The 20,695-nt window shown below is 40.4% G+C and overlaps 1 protein-coding gene across 6 annotated transcripts in view; it reads right to left on the reverse strand.

Moving 5' to 3' along the window:
* Nucleotides 1–1,086: 1,086 nt before the first annotated feature.
* The window catches only part of csnk1db (casein kinase 1, delta b), a 195,697-nt gene continuing 176,088 nt past the window's right edge, over nucleotides 1,087–20,695 (reverse strand). For all 6 annotated transcript variants that reach the window (XM_084342579.1, XM_084342580.1, XM_084342575.1 and 3 more), the window contains one exon: nucleotides 1,087–1,551. Coding sequence is in view for 1 of the 6 variants with exons in the window: in XM_084342576.1 (XP_084198702.1) it covers nucleotides 1,501–1,551 (51 nt within the window). In the remaining 5 variants the exon portion in view is untranslated. The remainder of the gene's footprint in view (nucleotides 1,552–20,695) is intronic.

Raw genomic sequence — 20,695 nt, forward strand, 5'->3', positions numbered from 1 at the left:
CCTATGCTGTCTTTATTTTTCTGGTCTATGAACACTGGAAGCTGCTGTGTTAAATGTTGGTATGACACCAGATGCTCTGAACTAGGTGCTCTATTCCTTATTTATTACTCAACAGATCAACCAAGAAAGCAAGCACCTGCTTGAGTGAAGAAAATGTAGCACACAAGCATTGCACTTCTTCTGAGTAATGTCTTGCACAATGTAGGCATTCAATGCCTATTTTTCCAAAATAAATTACTTTTCTCTTGAGATAAATGGCCAGCATCCTTGTACCATTCAGCATGATGCTTACATTGACATGAAATGAAGCCTGTGAAAATAGGGTTAGATTTCCTCTCAACTCAGAATCATTTCAATAACTGTGAATGTAAGAGGATTCATTTTGAATGCATTTTGCATGCCCTTGACAATATTGCAGTCTTTGCAACATTGGTACGGGATCACTGAAATTCTCATACAAAGGGCAAAAGCTGTGAGAGGAAAGCATGTCATACAAAGCTTCTTTCACATTCAGTGTGCCCACATCAATGCTTTATATAAGAACTCCATGGCTTTGGGGGGGCAGACTGACTACACTTATGGTAGCACATCAATATTACAAGTAATTCACAGCTTGAGAATAATTCAAATAGGAAAAATTAGAATGTTCTGGAAACCTAAGAAACCTAGGAAAATAGGTCTAGATGATGCCTTTGCCCCCTCAAAGTGCACTTCTATTGTACAGTAGAAACACTAGAAAGAGAAAGGGCTCACTGATCAGTACACCAGAGGCTGGAGGTGAGCAGAGAGAAAAACAACTTATAGGAAAGATGCCAAAGCATGTTTTTGGTATATTCATGGGTTCAACTAGCACTTGAGCCTCTGTACCAGACTCTGAAGGCTCATCTCTAAAACATGCAAAGAAGTATTTTCTTTTTATTTAATACAAATGGGTGCAGAGTTACCGAAGAAAGTGGTGGTCATAATTAAAAACAGGAAAAACATTTGGTGGGAGGAGGGAATGAAAACTGCATCGCGCCCTCTAAACTAACAGATATATACACAGTAGGGAGATTCTGGTTCAGCTTGATACACCTTGCTGCAAAATAGCGAAATGAAATTTTATTGATCAGGTATGAATTAACAGACAGTGATAGTGCAAATGTAAGGTTATCAATGACAAAAGTTTCAGCAGAGGAAAGAGGAGCCTGTGTTGTTTCATCAGTCAGTCATCAGCGTCCTAGAAAAGACTGCTGGGATGCCATGTTTGCCATAGAGAAAGCACTGCCAATTCAAAATCTAGTGATGGTGGGATTGTAGAGATTGGAATTGCAGTGCAGAGGGTTGTGCAAATGTCTCCTGATAAAGTGGACAGAGAATGCTCCTGAGGTCCAACACCCTTAAATGTTTTGGGAGGTGGGGGATTTTGCCACTCTAGTAATAGTAATTAATAGTGGTGGTGGTTGTATTAGTATGTCAGATTGCGTCAGGGCTTGGTCCGCCAGGTTGCATTGTGGGGGCTCATCGAGGAGCTAGAAGATGGAGACCAGCAGATGGTACACCAGACACCATCTAGAGGAAAAACAGGACAGGAAGCAGGAGGGTTAAAGTAATGAAAAAGAAAACCAACAAAAACAACAACCCCACATCTGTTCTAAAACACTGGACTCAATAAGGTTTCCATGCATGCTTCCCTGTACAGTCATCGCTTCTGGACAAACACATATACTGTCTTTAAATTCATCTACTGTCTAAATGCAATTTCAGCAAGAGCAGAAACTCATGTTCACATCATGAGCTACATTATCAAAAAAACTGCACAATTTGAGGAAACAGCTGCATGTTTCTAAGAAGGAATGGCAGACTGGTGCTAATAATGGGACAGTGGGAGAATAACTTCTAATTATTTGATTGAAAAAGCAGTCCCATTGTGTAGCACTTACTATCATTTTTTTTACTTTGGCTGAATTTCAAATTCCCTCTGGACTGATTGCAGTGGATTCAGATCACCTTTGCGCAGGGTCGGGAGACTGACTCCTGATTAATGAGTGAAAACAGCTCGGGGGATTCCCCTCCAGGTGGGGGAGTAGCACCGAGGAGAAATTCATTCGCTTTCTGATTCTGTCCATGACACACTGCAGACCCAATCCCCATGATTGTCAGCCAGAAACTCTGGTTGGTTTGGGCCTCACTGAGATTTCTTTTCTGCCCCTGTTCATCCTATTTGTGGGAAATTGTGGTGATTATCCCCTGAAGAGGCATTCCCTGTAAATGTATTTTTTTGTTTATATTTTTTATGTGAGTTGGGGCTGGTTTATAAGCATTTTACTGCCTGTACTGCCACGACATGCTCTCAGAAGACTTACAGCATCAGGCTGGTAATTCGCATTCACAAGGAAAGGTCAAGGACTGCAATGATTTTGTGGCAGAGCTGTGAAGCAGCTGCAGGCACACATATACATATACATATACATATACATATACATGATGTGGTGAGTTAGCTTACAGCCAGTGATGAGATAACCACAGATACTGTAGCGCAGCAAAGATAACGGCGAAGATGATACAACAGAGGCTTCGACAAACTATAATCTTTCAGACTGGCAGATGCAGAAAGGCATTTGTTAGGCCAATCACAAATACATAGACATGGATAGAACACAAAGAGCATTAAAAGACAATTCCTACCACCTGTACATCCTAATACTGTACAGGGCAGCGTCTTTCAACTCACCCTCTGCACTCTACCATAAAAAAAAAAATGGTTTTCTCCAATGGGACTAGACGTGCATTTTCTGCAACCCTTTGTTGTACAAATACAAACAAAAAAATAAATGGATCTTGAACCTCAAACTAATGGTTTTGACCATAAATCCGAAATACACACAAAAAATACGCTAAAGTCCTAGTCTGTATGATGACAAGGCCGTGAGAAAAATAACTCAAAAGGACAGGTTTACATTTTTACCATCTACAAACAATACTGACATGTCACAGTTAAGGAATTATTGGTAGGGGTGTGAATCTCACTATTCAAATTTTGATACCTAGGTGTTTGACTGAAAACGATTCTCAATTCAAAATTGATTATTGATTGAATGAATAGAAAAGGGGGGACTATTTTCAGTCTTTTACTACAGTTTACTATGTGCTCAACCATTAATTGGGTTCCTTAATCTGCTGAAATACAATATGAAACAACTGGAAATTAAGATAAACAATCTGTAGCTCTTTTTCTGAAAAGGTAACAACAATTAAACTACTAAAAGTTAGTTGCTTCAATTGTTTTACTCATGGATATATTTATGTGTATCGAAGTTATGAAAAATGGTTTTGTTTTGTGGAATCGCTTCAGCTCAGTTGTGGAGCTATAACTCGATGGAGGGTCAAACTCAAAACTCACACAAATATAGTAGAAGCTGTTATTGAGCAAATATGTTTGTTTGGGGGCTATAAAAGGCACTGGATAATGAGTGAGTGTCCATTGTGGCCATTTGAAATAGTCATGGTTAACCGACACAAACTGACTGAGCAGGAGCACCACCTGTCTTTGACCCATATCCAGGCAGGGAGTGGGCAAATTGATGTTGCTAATGAACTCCAACTGTCTAAAGAGTGTCATTAGCAGACTGGTCTCTCGTCATTGGAACACTGGTTCAGTGCGTGAAAGGCCTCGTAGGGCAGTGCAATGCAGGGCAGGGCAGGGCAGATGAATAGTATCTGAGGACCTACGCCTTATGCCACCAAGATGCCACTGCAACACAACTCCAGAAACATCTGAGGGCTGTCAGAGGAACCAATGTCTGATCAGACCATCTGAAACAGGCTTCACCACTATGGATTGAACGCTAGACGTCTGTTGCATGTGACACCCTTGAATGCCAGGCACCATCGAGCACGTCTGCAGTGGGCCAGGTAACATGTTGGTTGGACCATCTAGCAGTGGTCATCAGTGATATTCATTGATGAGGCCAGGATCCCCCTGCATTGGAATGCCGACCAGCAACGCATTTGGAGCCGTAAGGGTGGGCGCTATGCAGTCATCAACATAGTCCCAAATCCTAGAGCTGGAGGAGGTAGAGCAACAGTAGTCCTTTTCACACATAGACTCCGCATTATCGGCGCAGCGAAGGCTCACCATTTCTGCACCTTCATTTGTTCACACTGAACCAAGCAGCTCCGGCGTAAAGTCGCACCAGTGTGTCAATTCATACAGCACGCCGGCGTCGCGTATCCAAAAGGTGTGATCTATGTACCCGCCAACTGTGATCTATGTACCCGCCAACTGTTTATAATCATATGGATGCTATTATAATGTGTTGTGATTGAGATCCTGACCCACCATACGTCATGGAAAGTGACAAAGTTACGTTTTTTGCTCTAAATGACATAACTACATAATCACCATCAGTAAACAGTGGACGCTGTCTGACTCTCTCACTCATAGGGAGGGATGCCGTTTTCTGGGGGAAAGTTCAATGAAGTCTCATTTGGGAGGGCTGACTGTCACTGTGATTTTTTTCAATAGGTCACCGGCATTCAACTGTGGGAGCTGTCTGGGTCTGTTGTTCGGGCAGAGATGCAGAGTTGAGGCTTTTCCACATATAACTGCGGTATTTTTTTCCTCATAAGTTGCCAAAGACACTACAACTACTATAACATTGTTTTGTGGGTTGAAGTGTGAGACATTTCTCTCTTTTTTTGATGGGTGAAGGATCTGTTTAGTTGTCAGACTGTGAACATCACCCCTGATCCACGCCTCCAGCTTTTCCATTCACAGGGATGCCGGCTCGCCTCCGCTGTGGCTCTGATACTACCTCCAGAGGCACATCAAAGCAGCAGCAAAACTGTCCCCCCTCTCTGCTTTCACACAGACAGCGATGTGGGGAATCGGCACGATTCCTGCACTGAAAGGGCAGTGTGAATGGGGTTATTGTGGGCTGGAATATCGATGGACAGGGAAACTGATCACTGTGTTTTTGTTTCTCCTCCCATTACTGGCTGAGAGATTCTTTTGTATAGTGACTACACTGTAGGTAAACAGGGGAAAAAATCTACAGTCCACATCCTGTGTAAAATGTATCTTAAAAGGCAACTGAAGCTAATAGCCCAATTTGCAGCCCCACTAACACTTTCGCATAGATTCACAAATTTCAAGGAAATAAAAATGAAAATTCTGGTGAAAAAGATGACTTATTGTTATTAATTTGATTACTGTAACCATTCAGCAATAACTTTTTAAATGGATACATATTGGCAAGTTTCCTAAAGGTCTTTTGGATGCTTAGGACAAATCTCAACCCAATCCAGTGAAAAATAAGCAATTGTTAAGGCTTAGAACAAACATACAAAGAACCTCAGTTTTGTTACGCCTCTGATCCTACAGCGGAGGTAGTAACAGAGCCTCAAAAGTGGCAAATCGACCTCTGTGTGCAAGGGTAAGCCGGCAGCGTGGGACAGGGGTGTGATGGTGTTCACAGTCTGACAACTAAACAGATCCTTCAATTGATATCACTCAAATTAAAATAGAAATGTCCCACAATTTAACCCACAAAGCAACATTACAAAACCAAACAACAGTAAAGTGGTTGCAGGTAGTGTATTTGGCAGCTTACATGAGGAAAAATAAATGCCAAATTTAAACTTTGGAAAGTCGCTGTTGCTGTTACTGTCTGTCCTATCGACTCTTTATCATACTTTTGCCTAAAAAACAGCATCTGTCCCCAGAAAATTATGTGACATGATTTTGGCCAAAAAAATACAATTTACACGTCTTTGTCACCTTCCACTATTGTGTTGTTGAAGTTATGGTCTTTGGCAACTTATATAGAAAATAAACTCATCAAATTTAACAACCCAGTCTGCCCTTCCTACTGAGCCTTCAATGAACCCCCCACCTGTACTTACTGATGGTGGTTACGTGATGTAATTTTGAGCTGGTATGGATCTCAATCACAACACAATATAAAGGCATCCAAATGATTATAAATAATTTGCTGAGACATTTTTCAATATACAGGCGGAAACTGGGTGAAAACAAGCTTAAACAAACCCCATACAGATCTCAACGTTATGATGTGCACCGTAACGCCTCTTTCGGTTCCGCAACGGTTCATGCTGCATGAAATGACATTCCGGAGCAGCATTAGGCCAGCGCTGCTTGGTTCAGAGTGAGCAGAAAAAGGCGGTGTACAGGCAAGCCTCACTCCTAAAACCTGTTAAAGACTAAACAAGATCACAAAAAGTATGGTGGTAAATCACCTTATAGTAGTTTATTTATCTAATAGTATTACTGTCTGGTAGCTGGTAGGGTATTTTTAAACAATGTTCAGAAACAGCAAGCAAAAAAAAAAATCTGAAAATAACATAAGAAGCAACACAAAAATGAAAGCAATTTGGCCTCAGATCCATCCTCTATCCAATTTCCTTATTTGCCGATAATGGATAAAATAAATGTGTAATAAATTTACATTTATGATTGGTGCTGTCCCTACTAGGGCTGCACAATTAATCGCAAAATAATCTAAATCACAATATGACTAAGTGCAATATCCAAATCGCAAGAACTGCAATTATTTTTTGAAGGTAAAATGTGTCACAAAACAGTGTTTTAATGAAATTTTGTAGTGCTGCAGAGATGCTCTGGCCTACAAAGCTTGTTCTCCAGATGTAATAAAACATGTTCGTTTGGCAGAGACCGGGAGAAATGCCACATCATCATGATTTTACTTGTTTTTCATTGGCAATGAAAATTGCAATATCTATCTAAATAATCGCAATATCACTTTTTGACCATATCGTGCAGCCCTAGTCCCTACTAGCTTAAAGACAGTGGAGGTAAGCCTCTTAAGAAACTTCACCTTGATCTACGGTCTTTAAAAAACTATAGACCAGTGTCCAACCTCCCCTTCTATCATACTTTTGCCTAAAAAACAGCATCTGTCCCCAGAAAATTATGTGACATGATTTTGGCCAAAAAAATACAATTTACACGTCTTTGTCACCTTCCACTATTGTGTTGTTGAAGTTATGGTCTTTGGCAACTTATATAGAAAATAAACTCATCAAATTTAACAACCCAGTCTGCCCTTCCTACTGAGTCTTCAATCAAATCAAATCAAATCAAATTTTATTTGTATAGCCCAAATTCACAAATCACAGTTTGCCTCAGAGGGCTTTACAATCTGTACAGAGACGACACCCTCTGTCCTTCGACCCTCGATTCAATGAACCCCCCACCCGTACTTACTGATGCATTTGCATTGAAAAATTATTTAATGATTACGGCAAATATTGGCATTTGGAGTTCTCCAGGCTCTCTGCACTTTGCCCTTTTCTTTATAGATTTCACTCCTTGGCCAAATCATTTGCAGTTATGGAATACATTTCCACTGCTACCTAGACGATACTTGGGCCCGTTACTCAGCATGTGCCCATGAAAGCAGATGATCAATCTCAAACTACAAATTTAGAGCCCTGCTTGTCTGCGGTGAAAAAATGGATGTCAGAGAATTTCCTGCACCTAAATTCTGATAAAACTGAGATGTTGGCCATTGGCCCCGCTTGACAGAGACACCATTTTGATCAGGTGACAAGTTATTTCTCAAAGTTGAGCTGTCTAATCTACCCTTTCTTTTTGATCAGCACTTACAATAAATTATGCAGAGATCCTAAATCATGCCTTTGTTTCATCTACACTGTGTGCACAATTATTAACTGCCAAAGATTTGAGGAGAATCAAACGTGAAGCTATCAAGAACCCATTAGCCTCCAGTGCTGTCATATTCCAAAACTGCAACCTACCTGGAGTGCCCAGAAGTACAAGGTGTTCAGTACTCAGAGACATTGCCAAGGTAAGGAAGGCTGAAACCCGACTACCACTGAACAAGACACATAAGTTGAAACGTCAAGGCTGGGCCAAGAGATATCTGAAGACAGATTTTTCAAAGATTTTATGGACTGATAAGATGAGAGTGACTCTTGCCGGACCAGATGGATCGGCCTGTGGCTGGATCTGTAATGGGCACAGAGCTCCACTTCGACTCAAATGCCAGCAAGATGGAGGTGGGGTACTGGGAAGGGGCTGTTATTATTAAAGATGAGCTAGATGGACCTTTTCAGGTTGAAGATGGACTCAAAGCCCAGTTTTTAAAAGACACTTTCTTCAAACAGTGGTACAGGAAAAAGTCTGCATCTTTCAACGTGTATCTCTCGACGTTCGTTGGACCCTATCGCTGCCTGGTTGGTACCGGTGGCCGGCTCGGATGTGGTGTTCCAGCCCCGCGGACCCTGCTCTCCTTGTCTCCGCTGGCGCGGAGTGAATCTGGGGAACCTGCGGCCTCTGTGTCGGACCTCCGTGTCAGATGTTCGCCCAGACCCGCCGTCTCTTGCCAGATTTGGCCTGGTAAACGCCAGATCACTCGCAAATAAATCATTCATCCTTAATGATTTCTTCATATCCCGGGAACTGGATTTCCTCTTTGTCTCCGAGACTTGGCTGAGTGTTGGTGAGTCCAGTGTCTTCACAGAACTTTTACCTGACAAGTGCTGCTATTTTAATTCCCCTCGGACGTCTGGCCGAGGAGGAGGAATTGCGATTGTTTTTAAGAGTGACTTCAAATGTAAACAGATATCGCTGTCATCCTCCTTCACCAGCTTTGAACTGAGATTGTTTGAGCTGGGGCATTCTCACACGGTGTTGTGTGCTGTGGTCTATCGGCCTCCCAAATACAACAGAGACTTTTTAACAGATTTTTCTGTGTTCCTGGCTGATATTATGCCCAAATATGACCGGGTCCTTATTGTTGGAGATTGTAATATTCATGTGTGCTGCCCTGAAAACCCTTTGGCACGAGACTTTTTAAACATCGACTCTTTTAATCTGGTGCAGTCTGTACTTGTGCCTACACATGAATGTGGTCACACACTTGATCTTGTTTTATCCTATGGTTTGCCTGTTGCTAACCTGGAGGTATGTGACGCTTTTTTCTCCGATCATATGCCTGTACTTTTTGAAGCATCGGTTAGCTGTCTCACAGTTGAATCTCGCGCTGCTGCTCGCAGATGTCGAGTTATTAACTCTTCCGCTGCTGCTCACTTCTCAGCTGTTTTCAGTCAGAACTGCATCTTTCCTGAATCTGTGTCTGAGGATACAGAGGCTCTTCACTTACGGTTTCTCGACACCTGTCAAACTGCCATAGACATTGCGGCTCCATTAAAGACCAGGCAGCAAAAAACTAAACCAGAGCCTTGGTTGAACGAAACAACCCGCACTGCCAGACAGGAGTGTTGTAGAGCTGAGCGAAGGTGGAGAAATTACAAGTGTCTTTTCAAATGTTGAGGGATGTTTTTCCCCACTGTTGGGCCATCTTTTCTCACACTTATTAATAGCAGTCTGTCCTCTGGAGTGGTCCCTGTACATTTTAAACATGCAGTTGTGCAGCCTTTGTTAAAAAAACCTGGGCTCGATCCTACTGTTTTGGCAAATTACAGGCCTATTTCTAAATTGCCTTTCTTTTCTAAAATTTTAGAGAAGATTGTTTATTCTCAGCTTATGGATTTTTTAAATGAACAAAATATTCTAGAGATCTTCCAATCTGGTTTTAAAACATTGCACAGCACAGAATCAGCGCTTTTAAGAGTTTTTAATGACGTCTTTTTAGCTACTGACTCTGGTCACTGTGTTGTCCTTGTACTTTTAGATTTGACTGCAGCATTTGATACAGTGGACCATGACATCCTGATTGCTCGTTTGGAGCAGTGGGTGGGCGTCAGTGGCACAGCACTTGAATGGTTCAGGTCCTACCTCTCACATCAGACTTTCTGTGTCAGCCTTGATGACTCTGTGTCCTCCACTGCTCCTCTCTCATGTGGGGTCCCACAGGGCTCTGTGCTGGGCCCTCTTTTATTTTCTCTTTATCTACTCCCTCTTGGTTCCATTCTCAGGAAACATGGCATTTCTTTTCATTGTTATGCGGATGACAGTCAGATCTATGTCCCCCTGAAAAAGTCCGACTCCTACACTGTTGAGCCACTGCTAAAGTGTTTACATAAGGTTAAAGCTTGGATGTTTTTAAATTTTCTAAGTTTTAATGAAAAAAAAGACAGAAGTCATGGTCTTTGGTGGCACTTCCGCAAGTATGAGCACATTTCACCTATTTTAGCTTCACTCCACTGGCTGCCTGTCCATTTAAGGATTCATTTTAAAATTCTTTTATTTGCTTTTAAATCCTTGAATGGCCTTGCCCCACCTTACCTCTCTGAGCTGCTGCACCCCTACACTCCCAGCCGCTCTCTCAGGTCAGCTGACCAGCTGCTCCTGACAGTGCCTTAAGCTAGGCTTAAGCTCAGAGGGGAGCGAGCTTTTTCCATTGCAGCTCCAAAACTTTGGAACGGATTCAAATCAAATCAAATCAAATCAAATTTTATTTGTATAGCCCAAATTCACAAATCACAGTTTGCCTCAGAGGGCTTTACAATCTGTACAGAGACGACACCCTCTGTCCTTCGACCCTCGATTCGAGTGAGGAAAAACTTGCCCCAAAAAAAGGCCCTTTTAACAGGGAAAAAAAATGCGGAAGAAACCTCAGGGAGAGCCACAGATCAACGAGATCACAATGTATTCAATTATAAGCGATGGTTGACAGGAGTGAAAGTACATAAAGATGTATTACAGCAATAATAATGAAATGCACATGGAAATGTGATTACTAGTGATAACAGTAGTAGTGATTAATGGTAAGGATAGTATGTAGTAATGCATTACAATAATAGTAGTGGAACGTATGTAACAGAGATGTGACTAATATTAGCGACAGTAGTGGTGGGTGTCAGGCAGGGTCATGGCAGTAGGCGCATCCACGATCCGGCAGGGCCATAGCAATAGGCGCATCCACGATCAGGCAGGGCCATAGCAGTAGGCGCATCCACGATCAGGCAGGGCCATAGCAGTGGGCGCATCCACGATCAGGCAAGGGCCATAGCAGTGGGCGCATCCACGATCCACAACCCGGGCGCGGCCAGGATCCATGGGAGCCTGTAGGACTAGAAAGCACAAGGACTCCGGGGAAGAAGTAAGTCAGTGACATGCAGAGATGGGGCATGTATACAGGCATAATGTATACAGATGGAGAGGAGAGGAGAGGAGAGGAGAGGGGAGGAGAGAGAAGCTCAGTGTGTCATTGTCCCCCGGACTAGGCCTATAGCAGCATAACTAAGAGCTGGTCCAGGACAGGCCTGGGCCTGTCCTGGCCCAGCCCTAACTATAAGCTCTATCGAAGAGGAAGGTCTTAAGTCTACTCTTAAAGGTAGAGAGGGTGTCCGCCTCCCGGACCAAAACAGGAAGATGGTTCCACAGAAGAGGAGCTTGATAGCTGAAGGCTCTGGCTCCCATTCTACTTTTGGAGACTTTAGGAACTACAAGTAATCCTGCGTTCTGGGAGCGTAATGCTCTAGTTGGGTGATAGGGTAGTATGAGCTCCTGGAGATATGATGGTGCCTGACCATTAACAGCTTTGTAAGTGAGGAGAAGGATTTTAAACTCTATTCTTGATTTTACAGGGAGTGATATGAGGGAGTAATATGATCTCTTTTCTTAGTTCCTGTCAGTACACGTGCTGCAGCATTCTGGACCAGCTGGAGACTCTTTAGAGACTTGTTAGGGCAGCCTGATAATAGAGAATTACAATAGTCCAGCCTGGAAGTAACAAATGCATGGACTAGCTTTTCTGCGTCTTTTTGAGACAGGATGGGCCTGATTTTTGCAATGTTACGTAGATGAAAAAATGCAGACCTTGAAATTTGTTTTATGTGGGAGTTGAAGGACATATCTTGATCAAAGATAACTCCCAGATTCCTGACGGTGGTGCTGGAGGCCAAGTTAATGCCATCCAAACTCGCTATATCATTAGATAATGCATCTCTAAGGTGTTTAGGACCAAGTACTATAACTTCAGTTTTATCTGAGTTTAACAGCAGAAAATTGCAGGTCATCCAGGTCTTAATGTCCTTGAGACATGCATGGAGTTTAGTTAGCTGATTAGTTTCATTTGGCTTTATTGATAGGTATAACTGTGTATCATCTGCATAACAATGAAAGTTTATGGAGTGTTTCCGAATTATATTTCCTAGAGGGAGCATATATAAGGTGAATAGTATGGGTCCAAGCACGGAGCCTTGAGGAACACCATGACTAACCTTGGTATACAGGGATGACTCATCATTAACATGTACAAACTGAAATCGATCCGATAAATAGGACTTAAACCAGTTTAATGCGGGTCCTTTAATGCCAATTAAGTGTTCCAGTCTCTGTAGTAGAATGTGATGATCAATGGTATCAAATGCAGCACTAAGATCTAGTAAGACCAGGACAGAGACAAGTCCTTTGTCAGAAGCGATTAGGAGGTCATTTGTAACTTTCACCAGTGCCGTCTCTGTGCTATGATGTGCTCTAAAACCTGATTGAAAATCCTCATATAAACTATTTTTATGAAGAAAGTCACATAGCTGGTTGGCGACTGCTTTCTCAAGGATCTTGGAGAGGAAAGGGAGGTTGGATATAGGTCTATAGTTGGCTAAAGCTTCTGGATCAAGATTAGGCTTTTTAAGAAGCGGTCTAATTACAGGTAGTTTAAAGGATTGCGGTACGTATTGATCATTTCTAGTAGAGATGTGCTAATTAAAGGTAAAGTTTCTTTCAGCAACCTAGTTGGGATGGGGTCTAGGAGACAAGTTGTTGGTCTAGATGAAGAAACCATTGAAGTTAGTTGGTGGAGGTCGATGGGAGAGAAGCAGTCTAAATATAAGTCAGAATTTACAACTGTTTCTGAGGTTCCTGTGTTTAAAGATACAATAGTGCCAGTTGAGGGCAAGCGATGATGGATTTTGTCTCTAATAGTTAACATTTTATCATTAAAGAAGCTCATGAAGTCATTACTACTGAGCGTTGTAGGAATACATGGTTCAGTAGAGCTGTGACTTTCTGTCAGCCTGGCTACAGTGCTGAAAAGAAACCTGGTGTTGTTTTTGTTTTCCTCTATTAATGACGAGTAATAGCTTGCTCTGGCATTGCGGAGGGCCTTCCTATATATTTTAAGGCTATCTTTCCAGGCTAAGCGGGATTCTTCCAAGTTGGTGGAACGCCATTTCCTTTCAAAATTGCCGCTGCACATTAGACAGGCCTCTTCACTGTCTCATTTTAAAACGCTTCTCAAAACCCATCTCTTTTCTTTGGCTTTAAACACCATGCAAGTTGTTGATTTTATGATTTTATGATTTTATTTGGTACGTGCATATTTTTTATCTTCTACGGGCAATGCTTTTATTTATATATATTTTTTAAATTTTATTTTATTGTATTACTTTTATCTTTTTATTGTGTTTTTATCTTGTTGTGCAGCACTTTGGAAAACCCTGTGTTTGTTAAAATCGTGCTATATAAATAAAGTGGATTGGATTGGATTGAAGAAGACCATGATTTTTATGCAGGACAATGCTCCATCGCATGCATCAAAGTACTCCACTGCGTGGCTAGCCAGTAAAGGCTTTAAAGATGAAAGAATAATGACATGGCCCCCTTCCTTGTGGTCCCTTCCTAAATGGTCGATTTATGGTGAAGGAAAACAGTACACCTCTCTGAACAGTGTCTGGGAGGGAATGGATGCTGCTGCACAAAAGGTTGATCGTCAACAGATCAAGAAACTGACAGACTCCATGAATGGAAGGCTTATGACTGTTATTGAAAAGAAGGGTGGCTATATTGGTCACTGATTTTTATATTTGAAATGTCAGAAATGTTTATTTGTAAATTTTGAGTTGTTTGTTTATTATTCTCACTTTAACAAATGAGAATAAACAAGTGAGATGGGAAACTTTTCGTTTTTCATTTGCATAATAACTGTGCACACTAATAGTTGCCCAATAATTGTGCACACATAGATATTCTCCTAGGCAAGCCAAAACCTCACTTTTACTTTCAAAATATTCAGGTTTGAGGTTTATTAACATTTTGGATTGACCAAGAGCACTGTAGTTGTTCGATAATAAAATTAATCCTCAAAAATACAACTTAATAATAATATAGTAATAATTGTGCACACAGTGTAGACTGGATTATTGCAATGCTTAGCACTAAAAGTCTTCAGATGCTGCAGATGATGAGTCTCAATACGAACAAGAAAATTTTATCATATTACACCAATCCTTGCATTACTTCGTTGGCTTCCCATTCCTATCAGATCAGACCCGCAGGTGCTGTTGATGACATACAAAACTGTAAACAGCCTTGCTCCTTTATACCTCCTTTATATTATTCAATGGGTCAGTCTCCGCCTCAATTAGTCTCTTAACCTTAGTATTATAGTTCATGTTGGTCTTGCTGATGAGAAAACAATAATCTATTTACTTCTGATTTATAGAGCATTTCTCTAACTTTTGTTTTTGTTTTCCGTTCCCTCGAGCTCTTTATATCTTCCATCAATCACTCTCCTTCACAGCTGCAAAAACTCTCATCCATGCATTCAACACTTCCAGACTGGATTACTGCAACAGTGTCCTCTATGGTACATCATCCACAATACTCAAAAAACTCAAATATATCCACAACTCTGCTGCTCGCCTGCTCACCCACTCATGGACTCGTGACCACATCACCCCTGTCCTTCAGAACCTCCTATGGCTCACTGTCCTTCAGCAAATCCACTTCAAACTTCTCCTCATCACCTACAAAGCCTTCCACAACCTGGCTCCCCCCTACCTGACTGAGCTACTCCACTGGCACTCTCCGGTCAGCTGACGCCGACCTCCTGTCCCCCTCCCAATCAGGACCAAGTATCACAATACAGTTTACATGGACAAATACATAACACTGCAGCGAAAACAAGCATCTAAAGCTGAAGCCATGACAATGGCTACATGTGATGTTAGGGGTTACTGAAGGTCCTGCAATGCTTAAAGGTTGTAAAAAGCTTCAGCAGTCCGAGTTGGACGAACAATTGCTTATCTTTGTCATGGATGTAGGGTGTAGGTTTATTGGCAGTAATTTTTTCTAACAAACAAAGTACATTCTACTATCAGGATGTATCCGTTGGTGGCACAGCAAGGAAACACTGTCTATGCAAACAGAGAAAATCATGGAGTAAAAGAAGAGGAACATGGATTGATTTGACTGACTTTGGACTGGCTCTTTCTCATCCTTAAAGTACCCTCTGAACAACTGATGACATGCTCTCAGCAACAGCAATGAGAAAACTGAATGCTGACTTGCATACAAGTAGCTTAATATCATGCAAATGATTAGTGTGGAAAACCAGGGACACAGAAATCTGCATGTGAAATAACACCAGAGTGCACCAAGAAAGGCTGGAGGGGTGGGTGTAGGTAGGTATATCCTTATACAGATGTCTCTACTTGATGCCTTTAACACTGCGTTAAAGGTGCCGCGACAAGGCAGAAAAAGGAGGGGGGACTTGTATTTTAACCAGCTGATTTTGTATTGGCTGCAGTGCACCCAAACAACCACTAGGTGGCACATGTGAACAGTCCAGACTACAGTGAACACATCAGGACCCTTCTTTCTCCTCCCTCTAGAATCAGACATGCTGTTTTATTTCCTCATCGACTCAGTCCTTATCAAAGCATGTGTCAAAGCGCATTAATTAGCAAATTACTGAATGTCAGACTCAAAATCCTGGTTCGATATTAGTTTGTTACTCTATCGAAAGTTAGGGTTAGTTTATTGCACATAAAGTGTAATCATGCATTGGCTCCAAGCCAAGCTGCCGCTGGACATACCTATATTTTGTTAGCCTACAAACTAGATCTTGGGGTTGTAAAGCACACACACACGGGTCTCTGTGAGAGCTCACCCATCATCTCCAGGTAGAACAATTATTATACAACGCTTTTAGCAACAGACAATGAACAAGGCTCAAAATCAATGCACAAATAAAAAAAATATAAATGCAGTAAGTAATGAATCAATGGACAAGACTGAATAAAACTTTGTGTTTACTTATTGACACTTTGCTGTAGTAATGGCATTTAGAGTTCAGTCTGAAATAAACACGGGTATCACATGCAATTGTGTACACGAGATCTGTATCTGTTTTTAATTCCTCCCTTGTGATGTCTTTTTCCTTTCTTCTTACTGTCCTATACTGCTTTTATTTTCTTATTATAATCTATTTATTGTCCCTTATTCCTTTTACTGCTCATAATCTTTTTATATGTTCTTAATCCGTGATGTCGTACTTCATTGCTTTTCATTATTTTATTTATTTCTATTTTTGCATCTACTTTTTTAAATGATCTGTTTTTATTGACATTTTAATTGTCTTTTTTCTCCCTCTCTTCCTTTTCTCTGATTTTGCCTGTTTTATTACTTGTATTCATTTTTTTTTTTTTTTAAATCTCTTTACTGTATTCCATGATAAGGCAAATACATTGACAAACATAATGGTAAAAAAATAAATAATAATAATAATAATAAAATAATAATAAATAAGCAAATATAAAAATAAATGAAAAATGAATAGAAGAAAACACAAAAAACAAACAAAACAAAAACAGCCATTTGCACTCAATTTATTCCAAGCATCAATTTGTATCTCATTCTGTTCCAAATAATTGTAAAAAAAAAACATTAAAGGACATTCCCTTCAACCACTGAGAGATTCCACCGATCGATTGATTCTTCCATGAGCGGGCACCTTTTGGCATCAAGTAAACAAATATTTAGCAGGGACCTTACATTGTTTGAAATAACAAAATCATTCGGGTAAATATTTAGAATGCATGTTTTAGGGTTACAAGGTACCTCTTTACCAATAATGCGACTGATTAGATCTAAAACCTTTCCCCAAATCAGTGACCCCTTCTGATGGTTACATTTAATACACGTGTCAGGAATATTGGGATTAAAGTGGTGTAATCTAGCCGGAGTAATATACTGTCTACTTAACCACTTATATTGTAGCAATTTGGAGTGTGTGTTTACAGTTTGGGTTTGGACTAAGGAGCAAGCCTCTGTCCATTCCTCTTCTGTTATATTCTCTGTTAAGTCCATCCTCCAGGCCTGTAGGATATTGTTTGAAGATTCTTTGCACTTGCTGACAAATACATTATATAATATGGTCACCTGCCCCCTGTTTTCAAGATGTTTTAAAATTATGTCTTCCAGTGTAGATAAAGGTGGTAGCTCCAAACTATTACCCTGTCTAGACATTATAAAACTTCGTAACTGGAGATATTTGAAAAAGTGCTTCGTGGGGATATCATATGTGGTTTTAAGTTCTTCAAATGACATAAATGTATTTCCATTGTAAAGGTCAGCCGCCTTAGATATACCTTTAGTGGACCAGAGTTTAAAACCTGGATCTGCTCTGCCTGGTTGGAAGTTATCATTACCAAAAATAGGTGAAAATTGCGATAGTTGTTGTGTTTCATCAATATATGCTAAAACATTATGCCAAATTGTTATTGTGTTCTTCAGAAAGGTTTTTTTTGTCTGTATATACAGTTTTAAAGGGATTGAGATCGAGTGAGATTCAATTGTTACCCATACTGGGGGGTGGTCTTTAACGAAATAAAACATGCTTACTCTAATCTGAGCTGCCCAGAAATACCATAAGAGATTTGGTCATTTCAAACCACCTCTGTCATATGGCAGATATAACAAGGAAAGTCTGAGTCTTGGTCATTTATTGTTCCAAATGAAATTTGAAAATAAAAAACAAAATGCATGGAGTGCTGCTTGGGTGTAGGAAAAGGTGTCCCTCTGGTGCTCTTCAGTTTAGGGATCCAAGTAGAACTTATGAGGAAAGATCTGAGGCACTCAAGAGGGTAATGATTAAAAAGCCTTTCTTGGTACATGGCTAATCTAATAAAAAACATGCCAACACGTTTCAGCCTAAAAGGCCTTCGTCAGGGCAAGGGCAAAGTGTTTGTCAGTCAGCTCTGCTCATTGTTAAATAGGTAATCAGAGACAGCTGCTCAGTATGAGCAGGTAAGCGGTCACATGATCAGCATGACCTACTAATGACAGAAAAAAAGATCAAGATATGGCAGACTCTGTGCAACCAAAGGAAAATCTGCACCACACAATTTAACATCATTAATTTAACAAATAATCCAAAAAAATAAAAAAAACATACATAGTATATTCATGTAATAAATATTAAGCTTGGTAGAGGACTGAGAAATTACTTATTTCTTTCTCTAAGGAAGAAAGAAATTTTAAAATGTTTTCTTTAAAAATTGAAAGAGAGAGTGGGATCGATTGGAAGAAGTATAAGTATTTAGGTAAAATTGCCATTTTTAGAATATTAATGCGTCCAATCAAGGATATTGGTAATTTTGTCCACCTATTTATAAGCTGTATAACTGCATCTGTAAGGGGGTTATAGTTCGCTGAGATAATTTCATTGACAGTGGGCATGATTTTAACCCCTAGATAAGTAAACCCTTCTTTCGACACTACAAATGGAGTCGGAACTGGAGGGCTGAGTCTCTCTTTTTCTGTGAAAAACATTATTACAGATTTACTGTTATTTACTTTATAACCTGAAAAGACACCAAAAGCGCCTACCAAATCAAGTAAGGCAGGTAAGGTTTGTTTTAAACCGGAGCAAAACAAAATAACGTCATCCGCGTACAGGGCTATGCGGTGTTCAATATGTCCAACCGTTATTCCTTTTATATTGTTGTGATTGCGAATTGCCATGGCCAGAGGCTCAATAGCCAGGGTGAACAACAGGGGAGATAAGGGACAACCCTGTCTCGTGCCTCGATTAAGTTTGAAAGGGTTGGATATAAGGCCATTGGTTAAGATTTCAGCTTGTGCGTTAGAGTGGAGAAGGCGAATCCACCTGAGAAAATTTCCCCCCAATACCAAACCTCTGTAAGACTTCAAATAAGTATTACCACTCTATCCTGTCTAAGGCCTTCTCTGCGTCCAACGACAAGACAGCTTGGTCGGGGAGACCAGATTTCTCAAAGAGAATGTTAAGCACTCTCCTTATGTTGTGAAATCCCTGCCTTCCCTGTATAAATCCATTCTGGTTGGAGTGAGCCATTTTAGGTAAGGTTTAGGTTAGATAAGTTACAACCTCCTAGCCAGGACTTTACACAGTATTTTAAGATCATAATTGATAAGGGATATTGGCCTGTAAGATCCACATTGATTTGGTGACTTCCCAGGTTTCAATAGTAATGTAATTATTGCTGTATTGAGAGAGAGAGGGAGGACTCCATTATTGAATGATTCTTGATACATCTCAAGTAGTGGTGGTATCAATTTAGTTTAAAAAATATTTTGTACAATTCAACTGGGATCCCATCTGGTCCAGGAGTTTTTCCTCCTTTCAGATTGGATATAGCCTCAGACAGATCCTGGGCTCCAAGATTAAATTCTAATGAACCCAAAGAGAGTCTAGAATTTTTTTTTGATGGTTTGGAGCTGAATCTGAATATTCAGAGCTATACAATCTGTGATAGAAATTTAAAAATGTGTTATTGATTTCTTTTGGGTCAGAAGTCATCACCCCTTTGTCTGTTTGAAGTGGGTTTATCGTTCTTTCTGTTTGCATCTGTTTAATGCGCCAGGCCAACAACTTACTGGCCTTTTCACCTTGCTCATAAAAGGATTGCCTTAGTCTCAACAAGCTCCTTGTAGCCTTATTTGTAGATAAAACATTATATTTTGCCCTCAATTTATGAAGCTCCATAATTTGCTGTTGGTTAGGATTCTGGTAAATCTGGTTTTCAATTTCTTTTATTGCTTTTCCAAGCTGTTCCATTTCCAATCTTTGGGATTTGTGTTTAAAGCTTGTAAAGCTTATCATTTGGTCTCTTAAAAAGGCTTTAAAAGCTTCCCACCTCACAGATGCTGATGTTTGGTCAGTATTATTTTCAAAAAAACAAATCAATTCGTTTACCAATAAACTGTATAAATTCAGGATCTCTCAGCCAGCTTGGGGAATGGTGTAACATGCTAGGCAGTTTAAAAAGAAATGAAGTTGAGGCATGATCATAAATTAAGATGCTGTCATACCAGGAGCTGGTAATTTGGGGTATTAAATCAGCTGAGATTAGAAAATAATCGATTCTAGAAAAGGTCTGATAGGTACTGGAATAGCAGGAGAGAGTTTGTTTGTTGGGGTTTATATTTCTCCACACATCAATCACGTTAAAATCTTTCATACACTGAAGTAACTCTTTTCTTGTCTGAGGGTGGTCATTGTTCACAATTGAAATCCCCACCGATGACAAGGTGACCAGGCAGAGCAGCTAGTGATAAGAAAAGATGTCTGAAAAAGGTGGGATCGTCATTGTTCATCCCATATACATTGACCAGGTTGAGTCTGACAGAGAATTTCACATTGGATGATAAGATATCTACCAAATTTGTCTTGAGTAATGTCAATAAGTTGAAAAGGCAATGATTTATGTATAAGGGTAATTACTCCCCGTGAGTGTGAGCTAAAAGACGTTGAAAACACCTGGCCAGGTCATCTCCTCCTCACTCTAATGATTTCCTCAGAGATTAAATGGGTCTCCTGGAGGAAGACAACTTTAGCTTTTAATTGCTGTATCCTACTCATGACTTGCTTTAGTTTAACAAGTTTGTTTAGTCCTCTTACATTCCAAGAGGTGAACTGAAGTTCAGAGGTCATCAGTGTAAATTATTTCTTCAGTTATGGTAGCTTGGATATTCAGT

This window comes from Pagrus pagrus (assembly GCF_965226575.1).
Source record: "Pagrus pagrus genome assembly, chromosome: 21".
NCBI classification, from domain to species: Eukaryota; Metazoa; Chordata; class Actinopteri; order Spariformes; family Sparidae; genus Pagrus; species Pagrus pagrus.